Source organism: Balaenoptera physalus (assembly GCF_965194825.1).
Source record: "Balaenoptera physalus genome assembly, chromosome: 6".
Lineage (NCBI taxonomy): Eukaryota > Metazoa > Chordata > Mammalia > Artiodactyla > Balaenopteridae > Balaenoptera > Balaenoptera physalus.
Window position 1 is genome coordinate 135,458,894 of NC_138885.1, and position 19,134 is coordinate 135,478,027.

At 45.5% G+C, this 19,134-nt stretch overlaps 1 protein-coding gene and 1 long non-coding RNA gene across 4 annotated transcripts in view; one reads left to right on the forward strand and one right to left on the reverse strand.

Annotated features, from left to right (window-relative positions):
* The window catches only part of COL6A3 (collagen type VI alpha 3 chain), a 93,549-nt gene that overhangs the window by 37,553 nt on the left and 36,862 nt on the right, over window positions 1-19,134 (reverse strand). For all 3 annotated transcript variants that reach the window (XR_014264827.1, XR_014264828.1, XM_082465550.1), the window contains 8 exons: window positions 10,279-10,884; window positions 8,297-8,911; window positions 6,464-7,063; window positions 5,485-5,822; window positions 4,285-4,363; window positions 3,148-3,293; window positions 1,719-1,811; window positions 1,153-1,206 (listed from right to left, as the gene is read on the reverse strand). Coding sequence is in view for 1 of the 3 variants with exons in the window: in XM_082465550.1 (XP_082321676.1) it covers window positions 1,153-1,206; window positions 1,719-1,811; window positions 3,148-3,293; window positions 4,285-4,363; window positions 5,485-5,822; window positions 6,464-7,063; window positions 8,297-8,911; window positions 10,279-10,884 (2,531 nt within the window). In the remaining 2 variants the exon portion in view is untranslated. The remainder of the gene's footprint in view (window positions 1-1,152; window positions 1,207-1,718; window positions 1,812-3,147; window positions 3,294-4,284; window positions 4,364-5,484; window positions 5,823-6,463; window positions 7,064-8,296; window positions 8,912-10,278; window positions 10,885-19,134) is intronic.
* Window positions 1-19,134, forward strand: part of LOC309662650 — an 82,110-nt gene that overhangs the window by 32,655 nt on the left and 30,321 nt on the right. The window lies entirely within an intron of this gene.

Genomic DNA, 19,134 nt, shown 5'->3' on the forward strand with positions numbered 1-19,134 from the left:
GTCCACTGGCTGGCGGGCTGATGTGCCAGGCGGGGCCTCCAGCATCCCCGCCCGCGGCCCCAGCAGGCCGAACTCTGCACAGGGCCTTGAACCTGCAGTTCCCTCCCCTGGAGGGGGTGGGGTCTGGGAGTGTCTGCAGCACAGAGGGCACTTCCTGGTGGGCGGAGGATAAGCAGGCCTCAGGGTACTGGGTCTGGGTGGAGGCTGGGCCCCGTGGAGAAGCCTCAGGCTGGCTCTCCTCCATATGGTCCGGGGCTCCCAGCTCTCCAGTGGGGTCCGGGCCCAGCCCTGACACCCGGCACTGCTGGACGGGACCCTGGTGGCTTCAACTCCTCCCGCTGGGGCCCTCTCTCCCCATCCCAGGGCTGGCCATGGTCCTGGGCTCCCAGCTCTTCTATGGGGTCCAGGCTCAGCCCTGATACCTGGCACTGCCAGATGGGACCTTGGGGGCTTCAACTCCTCCTGCTGGGGCCCTCTCTCCCCATCCCAGGGCTGCCCATGGTCCTGGGCTCCCAGCTCTTCTATGGGGTCCAGGCTCAGCCCTGACACCCGGCACTGCCAGATAGGACCTTGGGGGCTTCAACTCCTCCCCCTGGGGCCCTCTCTCCCCATCCCAGGGCTGGGCCTTGTTCTAGTGTCTCAAAAGTTCTCAAACCACTTCTGGGCAGGATTCTGCTTCCCGAAGGCCCTGCTTCAGGCTCTACCCACCCCCAAACGGACCCCTTGGTGACTGATAACCCACACCGGCAACCGCCCTCTGGGAGGCTCCCCTCAAAGGGCATCACGGCTAAAATCCTGACTGGGTTTCCCCTGCACCCCCGGCTCCAGCGGCCTCTCATCTCTGCCTGGATGTCTGAATTTGGTAGACGCTGGGTTTGCCATCCTCAGTGGCCCTCTGTCTCAGAAGCCATTTAGTCCCTCCCTCTGAGATGGAACACATAAAAACCTGCACTTCCTACCCACGTTTGTCATCCTCAGACTAGTTTCCGTAGTGTAGAAATCTGAGTCAAGTTGTTACGAAAGTTAGAAAGTAATTTTTTTCTGGTGGAAAAGACTGGAAACAGAACAGATGAAGAGTCCCACAATTCAATCCCAACGTGTAAAGAACAAGGAGGGAACAAAGATTTAAGGAATAAAACAACTTTTACTTACAGGTCCACCCTCGTCACCAGGGTAACCTCGGTAGCCATCTTCTCCAGGAATACCCTAGAAGAAAGTAAATCGTTTCCTTGGTTAAATGCTGTGACTTTCTCTGTTTCCTACTTAAGCATCTCTTCACCCCCCCTGCATTTGGTAGAGCGGTGCTTTCGGTGTCCCTGGAACGTGACGGTTTCCTACTCATTATTTCAGTGCAATTGTTCTATCAGGATCTTTAAGGCTCTTGATCTACCAAGAAATCCTGTGCATTTCCTATAACTTAGAGGCAAATGTGAAGAATCCCTGCTGGCCATCCTAGAGAGGCTGCCAGTCAATGATGCCAGTGGTCTTAACATAATTTTATAAAATGAAGAACCAATGCATAAAAGAACCCAGTGGAAAGGGAGGAGGGAGCAGACACAGGGACAGGGTCTGCCCCTCAGATCTGTCCTACAGCACAGCTAGTTCCTTCTCCTCTCTTTTCCATCTCCCCACCATCATAGCAGAGAAATTCCCCAGCCAAAATAATGATGGCTCTGAAATCTAGTCTCAGGCGTAAGAAAAGGGTAAAACCACCATACCTTTGGCCCAATGCTGCCAATGGGCCCTCGGTCTCCTCTTTGTCCAGAGCATTTGCAGGGAACCCCACAGCAGGCTTTCTCAGCAATGTTGTCCTACCAAGACAAAAAACGAAGTTCAGATCTCAATAAATGTCTAGAAAAAAGGCATAAATGTGCCGTCTGAGGACTGTGGCATCCACAGCGAGAGATAAAGTCACCTCCTACGGCACTCCCTTGAAGGCTTAGCCATTGGTGGGTACTAGAGTGTCACAAACGGACTCTAAGAGCCACCAAAGATAATGCATTTTATTCACAATGTCACCTCAGGCTGGGCCTTATTTCTAGAAGTTTCCAACATAGATATTCAAGCTTCAGATGTTAAGTATAGCTTAAATATTTTTAAGTTTCAGAAGGGAAAACCTGACAAACCATTGCAGATGGCCAGGATGGAAGGTGGTTTCAGAGCAGAGACCATATGCCCTTCCCCAGAACCCTGGTCAGAGTCACGGAACACGGTGCCAGCCTGGAGAAGGCCTGGGAGCAGCTGTGGGGCGGGATCCCTGCCTCTGAGCCACAAGCACCGCACCGCCCGTCACCAATGACTCCAGCGCCCATCAGACACCCTGGACATTCCCTCCCATCCCAGCCCCTGGCCTTATACGGGAAAGCACACACCCAAAGTACATTTCCACCTGCTAAACTCATGATGGTTAATGCCTTTTCTTGCTGTGAATTTCCTAGAGTTTTCACTTTCTCCCATGTCCTAGGTTTGTCAATTAACTCAACTTCCTTACACTCAATAAAAAAATCAGAATTGCAGCCCTAGGAAGAAGGTCGGAGGGCAGGAAGGAGTCAGCTTGTCCCATAGGGCACCGCTGCCTCCGCCAAAGAACCTCTGAGTTGAACACTCAGCCCCCTCATGTCCCCAAAGCCCCCAGCCTCACCCCCAAACCCAGGCATTAACCCCACCTGCTGAGAGGCTGAATCCAAGAGGATTAGGAAGCCTCATGGGGTGCCCTCATTTGCTCCAAAGGAAACTAGAAGAGAAGGCAATGGAAGCCCATTTCCACCCAGAAATAGTCTTTCGTTTCCTGCATATTCTTGTTTTCCCTGTTTCCTGTTTACAGAGGGAAGGGTCAATCTCAATGTTATGGCTTCTCAACAGTCTTATAAATGAAAAGAAGTCTCATTAAAGGGAGCAGAGGAAACTCTAAGGCGACAGCTACCTCGACACCCATGCCCGGGTGGCCGTCTTTCCAGTTCTCAGATAGCTCTGTTTCCATGACTCATGTTATGGCAACAAAGTAGGTCCCAAGTAAATTACATGAATTAAATTGCCCACCCAGCGGTCTCTCCTCCATTTGCCTGGTGATAGCGGACTGCGTTATCCTGAGATGCCCAATATTGCGCTATCTAAACCAGTTTGTGTGTAGATACATAAAACACTCACAAGTTGCTCCGCTAGTTCATAGTCTAGGTCCAGCAAGTTCAGTCTCAGGGGCCGGTTGTACATGAATCCTCGCCCAAACTCCAGTTGCATCAGCTGCTCCAAGTTGGCGACACGTTCAAGGCCCACCAAGATCAGAGCTCGGACGCCTGGGGGCACAGGTACACTTAAGAAGCCTCACCTAGGCATTCAAGAGCCACAGCACTTTTCCTCCTGACTCTCTTTTATTTTTTAAAGAAAACTTCAGTATAAAATTTGACCTTTAACTGAAACATGCTTAATCACACTAATTAGCTGCTCCGAAGAGTTGGAATACTGGAACTCTGGACTCCTATGAGCAATTGTTTCTGATCTGTCAGTAAGTAAATGGATTAATGTAACTCTAAGAAACGACACCATGAAGTTTATTCATACATAAATTCTCAAGCTCTGGTCTTACGTAACACAGGTATCCTGTAGGAAGAATTGAAATCCCACATCTCCAAAATCAGATGATAGCAGGTCTCATCTCCATTGCTCTGGAAAAGCAAGCTAATAAATACAACATTCCTATGATAAATTATGCTTCAACAAATTCTTCTTAAACCTCTAGTGTTGGCATCCACTTTTTTGATAGCCAGTGCTACCAAATTCCAAAGCAGTTGAACAGTCAAATAGTACATCTGATAACAGGTATCCTTGCAAACCAGTCACCTTAAATTTCCAAATTTTATGTGAAAGTGTATCTTTTCTTAACATTGGAGTATTTTTGAGCTGTGATAACAGCAAACGGAAAATACAGCAAGTTTTTTGCTATAAAATTAATTCCTAGTTTATATAATACAGCCCAATGAATCAAAACTTCACATTCTTTTACAAAAGCATCATGCTTTCTAGATGTTCTACCACAGGAATGAGCCTGAGACCCCATGGGGTCTGTGCCAGGACTTGGTAATAGAGCTGTCTGTGTAAGTATGGGATCCTTGCTGCCCCATCCTGTAGCCCCAGGCAGGCGACAGAGGACCAAAATGCTGGGATGAGGTATCCTCCAAGAGAAGCCGCTCTCCCAGAGGGTCCCTTAGTGGAGTCGTTTCTCTCCAGCCCAGCAGTGCGCCTGCCTCCCCCAGGTTTACTTCTCCCATAGAAAGCCCCAGAACCCACCTTCTTGTCGGAGTTCCTCTGACGCTCTTTGTAAATCAGCCAGATCTCCATCCACCCCATCAGTAAAATGAATGACCACCTGAAGATAAAAGATACGTCAAGCGCCAGCCAAAAGTAAAAGAAATATCACAGACCCTTGAGAGAAGGATTAGCCAGTCCAAAGCGTCCACCTTACAGCAGAGGAAACTGGGGGCCAAGGTTGAGAAACAATCACCCCATGTTCACAGTTCCTTGATACTGTGCAATAAATGAGGTATAAAATAAATGGGTGTAGGGTAGGACTTGATTTATTAAAAAGCACAATCAACAATGGAAATAAAAAGTTTATCTCATTCTCTTATTTAGGGGATGTAGTTTCTAGAAATCACGTGTATGTGTATGCGTGTGCATGCGTGCGTGTGTGTTTGTGTGCCCGTGCTATAGGCTCCAAAATTCATATTTTGAAGTCCTAACCCTCAGTGCCTCAGAGTGTGACCATGTTTGGCAACAGGACTTTTAAAGAGGCAATTAAGTTAACTGAGGTCATTAGAGTGGGCCCTCATCCAATACGACTGGTGTCCTTCTAGGATGAGGTGATTAGGACACAGACACACACAGAGGGAAAACCACATGCAGACAGAAGGAGAAGACGCCATTTCCAAGCCAAGTTGAGAGACCTCCAAAAAAACAACCCTGACGCCACTCTGATCTCAGACTTCCAGCCTCCAGGACTGTGAGAGAATAAATTCCTGTTGTTTAAGCCACCCAACCTGTGGAACTTTGTTATGGCAGCCCTAGCAAACTGATTGTGTGTGTGTGTGTGTGTGTGTGTGTGTGTGTGTGTGTGTGTGTGTGTGTGTGTGTGTATGAACCAATACAGAGAAAGAGAGAGAGAAAAGTAAATACAAATAGAGAACATAATGCATTTAATGGGCAGAACTATGATTAAACATGAATTACTCACAAATTCAATGCATTCAAGCTTAATTACTGATTTCCAAGATTTTTTTTAGAGCTTTAATAAAACTAGAAGACGATATCCCATTTCAGCCCAGTTGATAATAAAGGACTCTTACATATAGGCACCACCAACCCCATCAAACATGAAGAGCATCTATAGGAGAACAGTTTGGGGAGGGGGCTTCCAGGCATCAAGGTTTGCCCCTGCCCAGTAAAACCCAGAGATGGCACAGGAAGCGGAAACGAGGCAGCCGTCCTCACCTTCACACTGTCTGGCGAGGCCTGCCGGAACTTGTTCTGGTAGAGCTTCAGCGTGTCCGCAGTGAGGACGTAGGGGTGCTCGGTGCGCATGTTCTGGAACTTCTCAAACAGCTCTGGCTGGTACTCAGCGAAGTCAAAGGCCTCCACGGGGCCTGAGGGCGTGTTGGCCACCACGGACACCCGCACCGTGGGCAGCTGGCTGCCGCTGCAGCTGATTCTTTGCATCTGGCTGATTCTATTCAGGATGGTGTCCATCTTGGACTCAAAGCCCCTCTGAGCCACAAATACGTTCTGATCTCTTGAACCATCAAAGCCCAGAATCACATCCAGGTTACAGACTGTAAAGGGAAAAGCAGGCCATGAGCTCGAAGTCGAGCTGCCAAGATGTGTTCAACCTACAGGCACAGCTCGGGACGTGGACCAGGACACCACACTCAAGTGCAAAATGGGACCTTCTGTGTATGAGCGCTGAGAAGCAATTACATCTGCCTCTCTCACTGGGAAAACTCATGCTGACTCTTAGGAGCCAAAATTGTTGGCCATTCAGTATGTTTGTTTTGCTGATATTCATCAACTTTGGCATGGTATACAGTCAGTGTCTATCTAAATGCATCCCGAGTTTGTGCTTTAGACTAAACACACTTGAGAACGCAAACACTCTGATCTCAAATAATTGATCTAATAAACCTACAAACAGAAACAGGCATCAATCAGTCTGAATTATTTAGGGGATTAAAGAGTAGGGGGTGGGGAGTAAATGTGGTAAGAGCAAGAAAAGAGAGACATCCACTCCTATCCTGGAACCACATCCGATCACAGTGGTAGGTGACAACCAGGACCCAACCCACGTGGATGTCAGTCAATGCCTGACACACCAGATGCTATAGGAGCCCAGAGGCCAGCGCTGGGGATCTGGTAACCAGGTAACTCACCAACATCGACAGGACATGGTTGAAAATATGCACCTAAAGGGCATTACCTTTGGAAACATCAGGCACACCAGGACATAAGGTTTCATGCATCGCGTCATGCAGAGTTTCCAAAACCTGCTCGCTCAATTCCGACAGCTCCTGGACGTTCCCCACTCGGAACGCCGTGGCACTGTTGGACGCGACCTTCCCAACCTCCTCTGAGTCGATGTTCCTCACGCCCACCGCGAACACTTTGACGCCTCTCTGGGTGAGTGCCAGGCTCGCGTCCTGGGCATCCTCCACCGACCTTCCTCCGGTGATCACAAAAGCGATCTGCGGGACTCTCTGATCCAGGCGGCTGCCTGCCTCTGGCACGAAGTGATTCAGCCGCAGGTGCTCCAGGCCCACCTTGGTGTTTGCGTGCCTCCCCCCTTTGTAGACCACCTTGTTGATGGCATCGATAATCTGCTCCTTGGTGGAAAAGTCCTTCAGGAAGAATTCGTCAGTGGGGTCAGAGTTGTACTGGACCAGCCCCACTTGGATGGAATCTCCCCCTTCATAAACCGTGTCCACAATTTCAGACACGAAACGGAGCACTTCCTGGAAACTGTCCCTCCGGAAATTGATGGAACCATCCAACAGGAACACGATGTCTGCTTTCTTTTTCTCTAAAGATGATTACAATGAAAAAAAAAAAGAGAAATTTGGTTTTTATATCCAGAACAAAAACACAAAATGTAAAATGATTAAAATAAGGCATTCCTGTAATTCATTCACAGTGGACACCTTGGGCTCTATTCCATGCCTCTAGAGTTCCTGAATTCACAGTCCTCAAAACATGTTTAGGTGATAAATGATAAATCACCTAAACAAAAGGAAAGGAGATGTGAAAACTCAGCAGAACTGAGTCCCAGTTGTCCCATGCAAAATGAGATTATGCTATGGATTCAACAGTCCGTGATATCAAGGGTTTTAGGAAATGCCACTACACACTTTCCTCCTGGTCAAAAATAAATGATAGTGTCTGGAAGGAGTTGGGGGAGGTGTGCTAGAGGCGGGGAAAGGGAGGGCTGGGAGAAACAGATTGGAAAATGGGAAGCAGACTCCGTGCACCTTTGGAGGATCACCAGCCAGCATGCCGAGAGCTTTGTTGGAGCCTGTGAAACTCAATGACATTGGAGATAATTCCCTAATTCCAATCAAGGGATCAAGACTGGAGCAGAGAGAAGGGGAATCCGGAGCAGTGTGAGATGTTCCACCACCAGCACAGAAGGAAGACGTGAAAGAGCTAAGTGGAGTGCAGGTGCCCCATGGAAAACCAACCCTAATCATTTGCTCCAGATGTCTGAGGGGCTATCACCTGGGGTAGGAGCGAAGAAAGACGTGGACTGGTGGAGGGACTCAGTTTGCTCTTGGCAGCCCCAAAGGTCAGACCCAGGAGCATGAGGTCAAAGCTACAGGCGGACAGCTCTAAATTCCCGGCGATACCAGTCCAAAGAAAGAGGGTTGACTGGACCATGACCCCACCTAGGAGAGAGGCTGACTTCCAGTCATGTTCGGAGGGGTGTGGATTGAACAACTTCAAAGATGCCATTTTATTCTGAGAGCCAATGAGTCTGTGGCTAACCCTCAATGCACTTTTATAGAACCTTTCAATGGGGCTACGATTAGCCTCATGGAAACTCATGGAAGAATCAATGACCATATGCTTTCTGAGATGCGTTTCCTTCTATTCCTCCTACAATTTCAACTGAATTATTTTTCCCGTATTTAGTTTCTAATCGTATGGCAGCCACAACCCTGAGAGAAGAAAACTATTAAAATGAATGCTAATTGCTCTTTTTCAATTAAAAAAAATAATTGGTGTCCCGCTCTGTAGTCATGGGTCCCACAGCTCATACCTGGCCGTGAGGGAGAGGGCGTGTCCACTCCTGGAGGTGCAGGGGTGACCTTGGAGGGTCCAAAGGAGTTCATGACCCTTTCTTCTATGTTGGGGAGCTCTCTGAACTCCCGAACCGTGAAGACTAGTCTGGAGTCGTTGGTGATGGTCTGCAGCTCCATTCTGTCAATGTTTCGGTCTCCTATCCCTAAACTCACAATCCCCGAGGAGCTTATCACCTGGGAATACCTGGTAACATCGTCCTGGGATTTGCCACCCAGAAACAGAACCAGGTGTTGGGGCACCCCGTCTTCTATCCGGCTCCCGGCAGACTTGACAAAGAAATTCCTTGCCACGAATTCCAGAGCTTTGCCAGTGTTCAGCGGAGACCCCCCTTTGAACCTCAGGCGACGTATGGCATCCAGCACACTGGCCTGGGATTTATAGGTCTTCAGGTAAAACTCTGGGAAGACATCATTGCTGAACTGCACGACCCCAATTCTCACTTTATTAGGGCCAATGTTAAGTCTCCGCACGATCCTGCTAACAAAGTCCCGGATGTGTGCAATGCCGTCCGGCTTCACGCTGTCAGAGCTGTCGATTAGGAAGACGATGTCTGCAGCATCACTCTCCACAGCTGTGGATGAAAGGGAAAAAAGAAAACTCAGTACAAGACTGGCACTCATCTGGTTTCGTTTCTGAATTTTGCTCTATGTTGCACCATAACATCAATTAACATGAAAATTATAAGCCAATGTGCATGTGTTTATCTCTTGGGCGTTTTTTAATCAATCATTACAAATTGGGCCTTTTCCATCAAAACAATTTCTGCTTCTTGAAATATTTTAAGTTCTCCAAAACTTTCTCTTTCTGAGTTTATTCGATTTTAATTTTGGCTTTGGGGTCTGGGTTACAACTCATTTCAAAAATATAAACAGCACTTAGAAACGAATCCTGGGTTACCAAAAATCTATGAATCGTGAACTGTTACTACCAGAAGGGATTGAGATCACCAGGATCAACATCTTTGTTGTGCAAGAAAAGAGAGATAGCTGAGGACAAAGGCCCTCACTTCATCCAAGGCCACCACTTAGCTAGTGACAGCCCGGAGAATCCCAACTCGCTCCAGCAGGCCACACCATCGTTCCTGGTGTTTGATTCATAGTATTTCTTTTTCTCACATATCTCTAGCATTTATACAAAGTTTTTATTTTCACTATTATGCCCCTATTTTCTTTGCATGAATCCATTTTTAACTATAAAATTAATCAAAACTCCTAGGAAAGATGAACCATGGCTTCCTATTAATTAGAATTCTAGGTACTTCTTGGATGCCATTTATTAAATAGCTCATATCTTGCCACTCAACAAATTCAACATTTGCCTCATAAATCACTGGCTACTTATCGTGGAAACATAGCACAGCAAAAGCTGAGCAGGTCATGGAATTGAACCATTTATCTTGAGAAAGAGAAAAGCTGGCCAGGCACACACAGCCAGGACTTGGATTCTCCAGTGGCACATAAAAGATTTCACAGAACATCAGTATCAGAGACAGCCACGCCCTGATCATATCTGAACACTGACAAGAAGGAAACAAAAATCACCAGACACTCCTCATCCTGGATCATAGACGTGACCACTGCTTCTGTATCAATTTCAGCTTTAGCCGTGAGATTTGGTAAGATATCCAATCATAAAATTACTCCTTCTCGACAGCATTCGATCCGGGGCAAAGTCCCATTTCCTCAAGCCTTCCACAAAATCATCTATGATGAGTTCAAATCCTATCATAAGCCCTTCCTAACACCCTCTGGCTGAGATGCCCTGTGGTTCACCAGCATGTGTGTCCTTCCTCCCTGCCACAAGCAATAGACCAAACTTGTTCAGTCTCAGGTGTCCCGTTATTTTAATTTTACCTGTGAGCACCATGGCCTTAGAGCCTGTCATTTTTTATATTTTTTTGAGAAGACACAACAAAGAACAAGAAACGCCCAGTCTTACCTGGAGGAGGGTAGCGCGTGCTGGCCAGGAGCTGCTGAACCTGCTCGGAGGTTAGGGTTGTGATGGGTGTCAGCAGTTTCTGCTCCAGGCTGGGCAGCTCCCGGAAGGTACTCACTGAGAACACGTATTCAGGGCTCAGGGAGATCTTCACCAACTGCTCCTGGTCTGCGCTCCTTGCGATTATAAGTGGCGCCACGCCAAACTGCTTGAGCTCTGCTGCCGATTCATCTACCTCATCATCAGACTTCCCGGAAGAAATGAGGACCAAGAACTGAGGGACACCCTCTTCAATCCGGCTCCCCAGAGGCCTCTTGAAGATATTCCTTGACACGTACTCCAGGGCGCCCCCAATGTTGATCTGCCTCCCGCCTTTGGGCCGCAGCCGCCTCACCGCGTTCTGCACCTCGTCCTTGCTGGAGTGGGCGTTCAGCAGGAACTCCACCCTGGGGTCCTCGCTGAACTGGATGACCGCCACCCGGGTCATGTCGAAGCCCACATCCAGGTAGTCAACCAGCCTCTCGATGAGGGTACGGATGTACTGAAACTCGGGACTGGCGCTTTGGGACCCATCGATGAGAAAGACCACATCCCTCTTGCCGCCGACACCTGTGAATCAAACGTTATCATAGGGCTTCAGCTTCATGGACACCAAATTCTTAGTGTTAATGAACAGCCTCCCAATTTGTCACAGAATTGCCACCTGACCGGTAAGGTATCCTAATTCAGACTATTTGAGTTAGAATACCAGTCCCAGGAGAGAGTCCTGGGCATTTCAGTGATTACAAGTCAGAGAGAAGAGGAGGAACCAGCAAAGGGCAAGGAAAAGTAAGTCAGCAGGAGGAAGAACCTAGACACACAGGAGCCAGGTCTAGACCGAGTGGGGATGGGGTTTCGGGAAGGAGGGGATCGAACCTGTGACAGATGACACTCATAGGTCAAGTGGGACAGTGCCCGACAGCTGACTACTGGGATTTGCCAGATGGAGGGACCTTGACCAGAGCACTTTCTGTGGAGCAGGGAGAGCAAACAACAGGTTAGGGTGTGTTCAGAGAAGAATTATAGACAGCAACACTTTATAAAGGAGCCTGGAGCACTCCTGCAGGGGGGAGCAGGGCATCCAGGGAGAGTTTTTACGAGAAAAGAAAAAGCATTGCGTTTGTATCGTGAAAGGAATCACCCAGTACGTCAGAGAACTGATGATGCAGGAGAGAGAAGGAGAGTTGCAGGTGACACCCTTGAGTAGGGAAGCGGTGAGGCTGCCCAGGGAAGCAGGGACACTTCATCCAAGTAACGGGAGGGAAGCTGAGACATGGACACTGATGCTGGGACAGACTGAGTATGGCTTCTGGAAGTTCTTTTTCGATTTACTTATATTTTCTCAGTGAAATGGGAATCAAGATCACCAGCTCAGAGTAAGCTGAGGGAGGAGAAGTGTAGAAGAAGCAGGAGAAGGAGAAGGTAGAAAACAGTCATCTTGAAGAGCGGGAGAGCCGATGGACCAGGAGTCGTACTGTTGTAGAAACATAGGCTTGTGTATAAGTAAGCTGCACACACACGATGACAGCATTTCCAAAGTGCCTTCTTGGGAGTACCAATGCACCGTAAAAAAGATGGAGGGGATGAGAGGGGCAAGATGGCGGAAGAGTAAGACACGGAGATCACCTTCCTTCCCACAGATACAGTAGAAATACATCTACACGTGGAACTGCTCCTACAGAACACCCACTGAACGCTGGCAGAAGACGTCAGACCCCCCAAAAGGCAAGAAATTCCCCACGTACCTGGGGAGGGCAAAAGAAAAACGAAACAACAGAGACAAAAGAATAGGGACGGGACCCACACCAGTGGGAGGGAGCCGTGAAGGAAGAAAGGTGTCCACACACTAGGAGCCCCTTCGCGGGCGGAGACTGTGGGTGGCGGAGGGGGGAGCTTCGGAGCCACGGAGGAGAGCGCAGCCACAGGGGTGCGGAGGGCAAAGCGGAGAGACTCCCGCACAGAGGCTCGGCGCCGAGCAGCACTCACCAGCCCGAGAGGCTTGTCTGCTCCCCCGCCGGGGCGGGCGGGGCTGGGAGCTGAGGCTCGGGCTTCGGTCGGATCGCAGGGAGAGGACTGGGGTTGGCGGCGTGAACACAGCCTGAAGGGGCTAGTGCGCCACAGCTAGCCGGGAGGGAGTCCGGGAAAAAGTCTGGAGCTGCCAAAGAGGCAAGAGACCATTGTTTCTGGGTGCGCGGGGAGAGGGGATTCAGAGCACCGCCTAAACGAGCTCCAGAGACGGGCGTGAGCCACGGCCATCAGCGCGGACCCCAGAGACGGGCAGGAGACGCTAAGGCTGCTGCTGCCGCCACCAAGAAGCCTGTGTGCGAGCCCAGGTCACTCTCCACACCGCCCCTCCCGGGAGCTGGTGCAGCCTGCCACGGCCAGGCTCCCGTGATCCGGGGACAACTTCCCCGGGAGAACGCACGGCGTGCCTCGGGCCGCTGCAACGTCACGACGCCTCTGACGCCGCAGGCTCGCCCCGCCTCCTCCGTACCGCTCCCTCCCCCCGCCTGAGTGAGCCAGAGCCCCCGAAGCAGCTGCTCCTTTAACCCCGTCCTGTCTGGGCGGGGAACAGACGCCCTCAGGCGACCTACACGCAGAGGCGGGGCCACATCCAAAGCTGAACCCCAGGAGCTGTGCGAACAAGGAAGAGAAAGGGAAATCTCTCCCAGCAGCCTCAGAAGCAGCGGATTAAAGCTCCACAAACAACTTGATGTACCTGCATCTGTTGAATACCTGAATAGACAATGAATCATCCCAAATTCAAGAGGTGGACTTTGGGAGCAGGATATATTAATTTTTCCCCTTTTTCGTTTCTTGTGAGTGTATATGTGTATGCTTCTGGGTGAGATTTTGTCTGTATAGCTTTGCTTTCACCATTAGTCCTAGGGTTAGGGCCGTCTGGTATTTTTTGTTTTTTTTTTTTTACTTAAAAAAATTTTTTTTCCTAATAAATGTTTTCTTAATAATTTTTTCCTTATTTTCTATTTTTAGAAATTAAAAAAATTTTTAATAAGTTTTTTCATATTTTGTATTTTAAAAAATTAAAAATTTTTTTCTTAATAATTTTTTTTCTTATTTTTTATTATAAAAAATTAATAAATCTCTTTTTAAAAATTAAAAAAAAATTTTTCTGAATACATTTACTCTTAATAATTTTCTTTCTTATTTTTTATTATAATAGCTTTATTTTATTTTATTTTATCCTCTTTCTTTCTTTCTTTCTATTTTTTTCTCCCTTATATTCTGAGCTGTGTGGATGAAAGACTCTTGGTGCTCCAGCCAGGCATCAGGGCTGTGCCTCTGAGGTGGGAGAGCCAACTTCAGGACACTGGTCCACAAGAGACCTCCCAGCTCCACGTAATACCAAACGGCGAAAATCTCTCAGAGATCTCCATCTCAACATCAAGACCCACCTTCACTCAACGACCAGCAAGCTACAGTGCTGGACACCCTATGCCAAACAACTAGCAAGACAGGAACACAGCCCCATCCATTAGCAGAGAGGCTGCCTAAAATCATAATAAGGCCACAGACACCCCAAAACACACCACCAGACGTGGACGTGCCCACCAGAAAGACAAGATCCAACCTCATCCACCAGAACACAGGCACTAGTCCCCTCCACCAGGAAGCCTACACAACCCACTGAACCAACATTAGCCACTGGGGACAGATACCAAAAACAACGGGAACTACGAACCTGCAGCCTGTGAAAAGGAGACCCCAAACACAGTAAGATAAGCAAAATGAGAAGACAAAAAAACACACAGCAGGTGAAGGAGCAGGGTCAAAACACACCAGACCTAACAAATGAAGAGGAAATAGGCAGTCTACCTGAAAAAGAATTCAGAATAATGATAGTAAAGATGATCCAAAATCTTGGAAATAGAATAGACAAAATGCAAGAAACATTTAACAAGGATGTAGAAGAACTAAAGAAGAACCAAGCAACGATGAAAAACACAATAAATGAAATTAAAAATACTCTAGACGGGATCAATAGCAGAATAACTGAGGCAGAAGAACGGATAAGTGACCTGGAAGATAAAATAGTGGAAATAACTACTGCAGAGCAGAATAAAGAAAAAAGAATGAAAAGAATTGAGGACAGTCTCAGAGACCTCTGGGACAACGTTAAACGCACCAACATTCGAATTATAGGGGTCCCAGAGGAAGAAGAGAAAAAGAAAGAAAGGGACTGAGAAAATATTTGAAGAGATTATAGTTGAAAACTTCCCTAATATGGGAAAGGAAATAGTTAATCAAGTCCTGGAAGCACAGAGAGTCCCATACAGGATAAATTCAAGGAGAAACACGCCAAGACACATATTAATCAAACTATCAAAAATTAAATATAAAGAAAACATATTAAAAGCAGCAAGGGAAAAACAACAAATAACACACAAGGGAATCCCCATAAGGTTAACAGCTGATCTTTCAGCAGAAATTCTGCAAGCCAGAAGGGAGTGGCAGGATATACTTAAAGTCATGAAGGAGAAAAACCTAAAACCAAGGTTACTCTACCCAGCAAGGATCTCATTCAGATTTGATGGAGAAATTAAAACCTTTACAGACTAGCAAAAGTGGAGAGAGTTCAGCACCACCAAACCAGCTTTACAACAAATGCTAAAGGAACTTCTCTAGGTAAGAAACACAAGAGAAGGAAAACACCTACAATAACAAACCCAAAACATTTAAGAAAATGGGAATAGGAACATACATATCAATAATTACCTTAAATGTAAATGGATTAAATGCTCCCACCAAAAGACACAGACTGGCTGAATGGATACAAAAACAAGACCCATATATATGCTGTCTGCAAGAGACCCACTTCAGACCTAGAGACACATACAGACTGAAAGTGAGGGGATGGAAAAAGATATTCCATGAAAATGGAAATCAAAAGAAGGCTGGAGTAGCAATTCTCATATCAGACAAAATAGACTTTAAAATAAAGACTATTACAAGAGACAAAGAAGGACACTATATAATGATCAAGGGATCAATCCAAGAGGAAGGTATAACAATTGTAAATATTTATGCACCCAACATAGGAGCACCTCCATACATAAGGCAAATACTAACAGCCATAAAAGGGGAAATCGACAGTAACACAATCATAGTAGGGGACTTTAACACCCCACTTTCACCAATGGACAGATCATCCAAAATGAAAATAAATAAGGAAACACAAGCTTTAAATGATACATTAAACAAGATGGACTTAATTGATATTTATAGGACAGTCCACCCAAAAACAACAGAATATACATTTTTCTCAAGTGCTCATGGAACATTCTCCAGGATAGATCATATCTTGGGTCACAAATCAAGCCTTGGTAAATTTAAGAAAATTGAAATCGTATCAAGTATCTTTTCCGACCACAACGCTATGAGACTAGATATCAATTACAGGAAAAGATCTGTAAAAAATACAAACACATGGAGGCTACACAATACACTACTTAATAACGAAGTGATCACTGAAGAAATCAAAGGGAAAATCAAAAAATACCTAGAAACAAATGACAATGGAGACACGACGACCCAAAACCTATGGGATGCAGCAAAAGCAGTTCTAAGAGGGAAGTTTATAGCAATACAATCCTACATCAAGAAACAGGAAACATCTCGAATAAACAACCTAACCTTGCATCTAAAGCAATTAGAGAAAGAAGAGCAAGAAAAACCCCAAAGCTAGCAGAAGGAAAGAAATCATAAAGATCAGATCAGAAATAAATGAAAAAGAAATGAAGGAAACAATAGCAAAAATCAATGAAACTAAAAGCTGGTTCTTCGAGAAGATAAACAAAATTGATAAACCATTAGCCAGACTCATCAAGAGAAAAAGGGAGAAGACTCAAATCAATAGAATTAGAAATGAAAAAGGAGAAGTAACCACTGACACTGCAGAAATACAAAAGATCATGAGAGATTACTACAAGCAACTCTATGCCAATAAAATGGACAACTTGGAAGAAATGGACAGATTCTTAGAAATGCACAACCTGCCGAGACTGAACCAGGAAGAAATAGAAAATATGAACAGACCAATCACAAGCACTGAAATTGAAACTGTGATTAAAAATCTTCCAACAAACAAAAGCCCAGGACCAGATGGCTTCACAGGCGAATTCTATCAAACATTTAAAAAAGAGCTAACACCTATCCTTCTCAAACTCTTCCAAAATATTGCAGAGGGAGGAACACTCCCCAGCTCATTCTACGAGGCCACCATCGCGCTGATACCAAAACCAGACAAAGATGTCACAAAGAAAGAAAACTACAGGCCAATATCACTGATGAACATAGATGCAAAAATCCTCAACAAAATACTAGCAAACAGAATCCAACAGCACATTAAAAGGATTATACACCATGATCAAGTGGGGTTTATTCCAGGAATGCAAGGATTCTTCAATATACGCAAATCAATCAACGTGATACATCATATTAACAAATTGAAGGAGAAAAACCATATGATCATCTCAATAGATGCAGAGAAAGCTTTCGACAAAATTCAACACCCATTTATGATAAAAGCCCTGCAGAAAGTAGGCATAGAGGGAACTTTCCTCAACATAATAAAGGCCATATATGACAAACCCACAGCCAACATTGTCCTCAATGGTGAAAAACTGAAACCATTTCCACTAAGATCAGGAACAAGACAAGGTTGCCCACTCTCACCACTATTATTCAACATAGTTTTGGAAGTGTTAGCCACAGCAATCAGAGAAGACAAAGAAATAAAAGGAATCCAAATCGGAAAAGAAGAAGTAAGCTGTCACTGTTTGCAGATGACATGATACTATACATAGAGAATCCTAAAACCGCCACCAGAAAACTACTAGAGCTAATCAATGAATCTGGTAAAGTAGCAGGATACAAAATTAATGCACAGAAATCTCTTGCATTCCTATATACTAATGATGAAAAATCTGAAAGTGAAATTAAGAAAACACTCCCATTTACCATTGCAACAAAAAGAATAAAATATCTAGGAATAAACCTACCCAAGGAGACAAAAGACCTGTATGCAGAAAATTATAGGACACTGATGAAAGAAATTAAAGATGATGCAAATAGATGGAGAGATATACCATGTTCTTGGATTGGAAGAATCAACATTGTGAAAATGACTCTACTACCCAAAGCAATCTACAGATTCAATGCAATCCCTATCAAACTACCACAGGCATTTTTCACAGAACTAGAACAAAAAATTTCACAATTTGTATGGAGACACAAAAGACCCCGAATAGGCAAAGCAATCTTGAGAACGAAAAATGGAGCTGGAGGAATCAGGCTCCCTGACTTCAGACTATATTACAAAGCTACAGTAATCAAGACAGTTTGGTACTGGCATAAAAACAGAAATATAGATCAATGGAACAGGATAGAAAGCCCAGAGATAAACCCACACACATATGGTCACCTTATCTTTGATAAAGGAGGCAAGCATATACAGTGGAGAAAAGACAGTCTCTTCAATAAGTGGTGCTGGGAAAATTGGACAGATACATGTAAAAGTATGAAATTAGAACACTCCCTGACACCATGCACAAAAATAAACTCAAAATGGATTAAAGACCTAAGTGTAAGACCAGACAGTATCAAACTCTTAGAGGAAAACATAGGCAGAACAGTCTATGACATAAATCGCAGCAAGATCCTTTTTGACCCAGCTCCTAGAGAAATGGAAATAAAAACACAAATAAACAAATGGGACCTAATGAAACTTAAATGCTTTTGCACAGCAAAGGAAACCATAAACAAGACAAAAAGACAACCCTCAGAATGGGAGAAAATATTTGCAAATGAAGCAACTGACAAAGGATTAATCTCCAAGATTTACAAGCAGCTCATGCAGCTCAATAACAAAAAAACAAACAACCCAATCCAAAAATGGGGAGAAGACCTAAATAGACATTTCTCCAAAGAAGATATACAGATAGCCAACAGACACATGAAAGAATGCTCAACATCCTTAATCATTAGAGAAATGCAAATCAAAACTACAATGAGATATCATCTCACACCGGTCAGAATGGCCATCATCAAAAAATCTAGAAACAATAAATGCTGGAGAGGGTGTGGAGAAAAGGGAACCCTCTTGCACTGTTGGTGGGAATGTAAATTGATACAGCCACTATGGAGAACAGTATGGCGGTTCCTTAAAAAACTAAAAATAGAACTACCATATGACCCAGCAATCCCACTACTGGGCACATACCCTGAGAAAACCATAATTCACAAAGAGTCATGTACCAAAATGTTCATTGCAGCTCTATTTACAATAACCAGGACATGGAAGCAACCAAATTGTCCATCATCGGATGAATGGATAAAGAAGATGTGGCACATATATACAATGGAATATTACTCAGCCATAAAAAGAAATGAAATGGAGGTATTTGTAATGAGATGGATGGAGTTAGAGTCTGTCATACAGAGTGAAGTAAGTCAGAAAGAGAAAAACAAATACAGTATGCTAACACATATATATGGAATCTAAGGGAAAAAAAAAAAAAGGGTCATGAAGAACCTAGTGGCAAGATGGGAATAAAGACACAGACCTACTAAAGAATGGACTTGAGCATATGGGGAGGGGGAGGGGTGAGATGTGACAGGGTGAGAGAGTGTCATGGACATATATACACTACCAAATGTAAAATAGATAGCTAGTGGGAAGCAGCCGCATAGCACAGGGAGATCAGCTCAGTGCTTTGTGACCACCTAGAGGGGTGGGATAGGGAGGGTGGGAGGGAGGGAGATGCAAGAGGGAAGAGACATAGGAACATATGTATATGT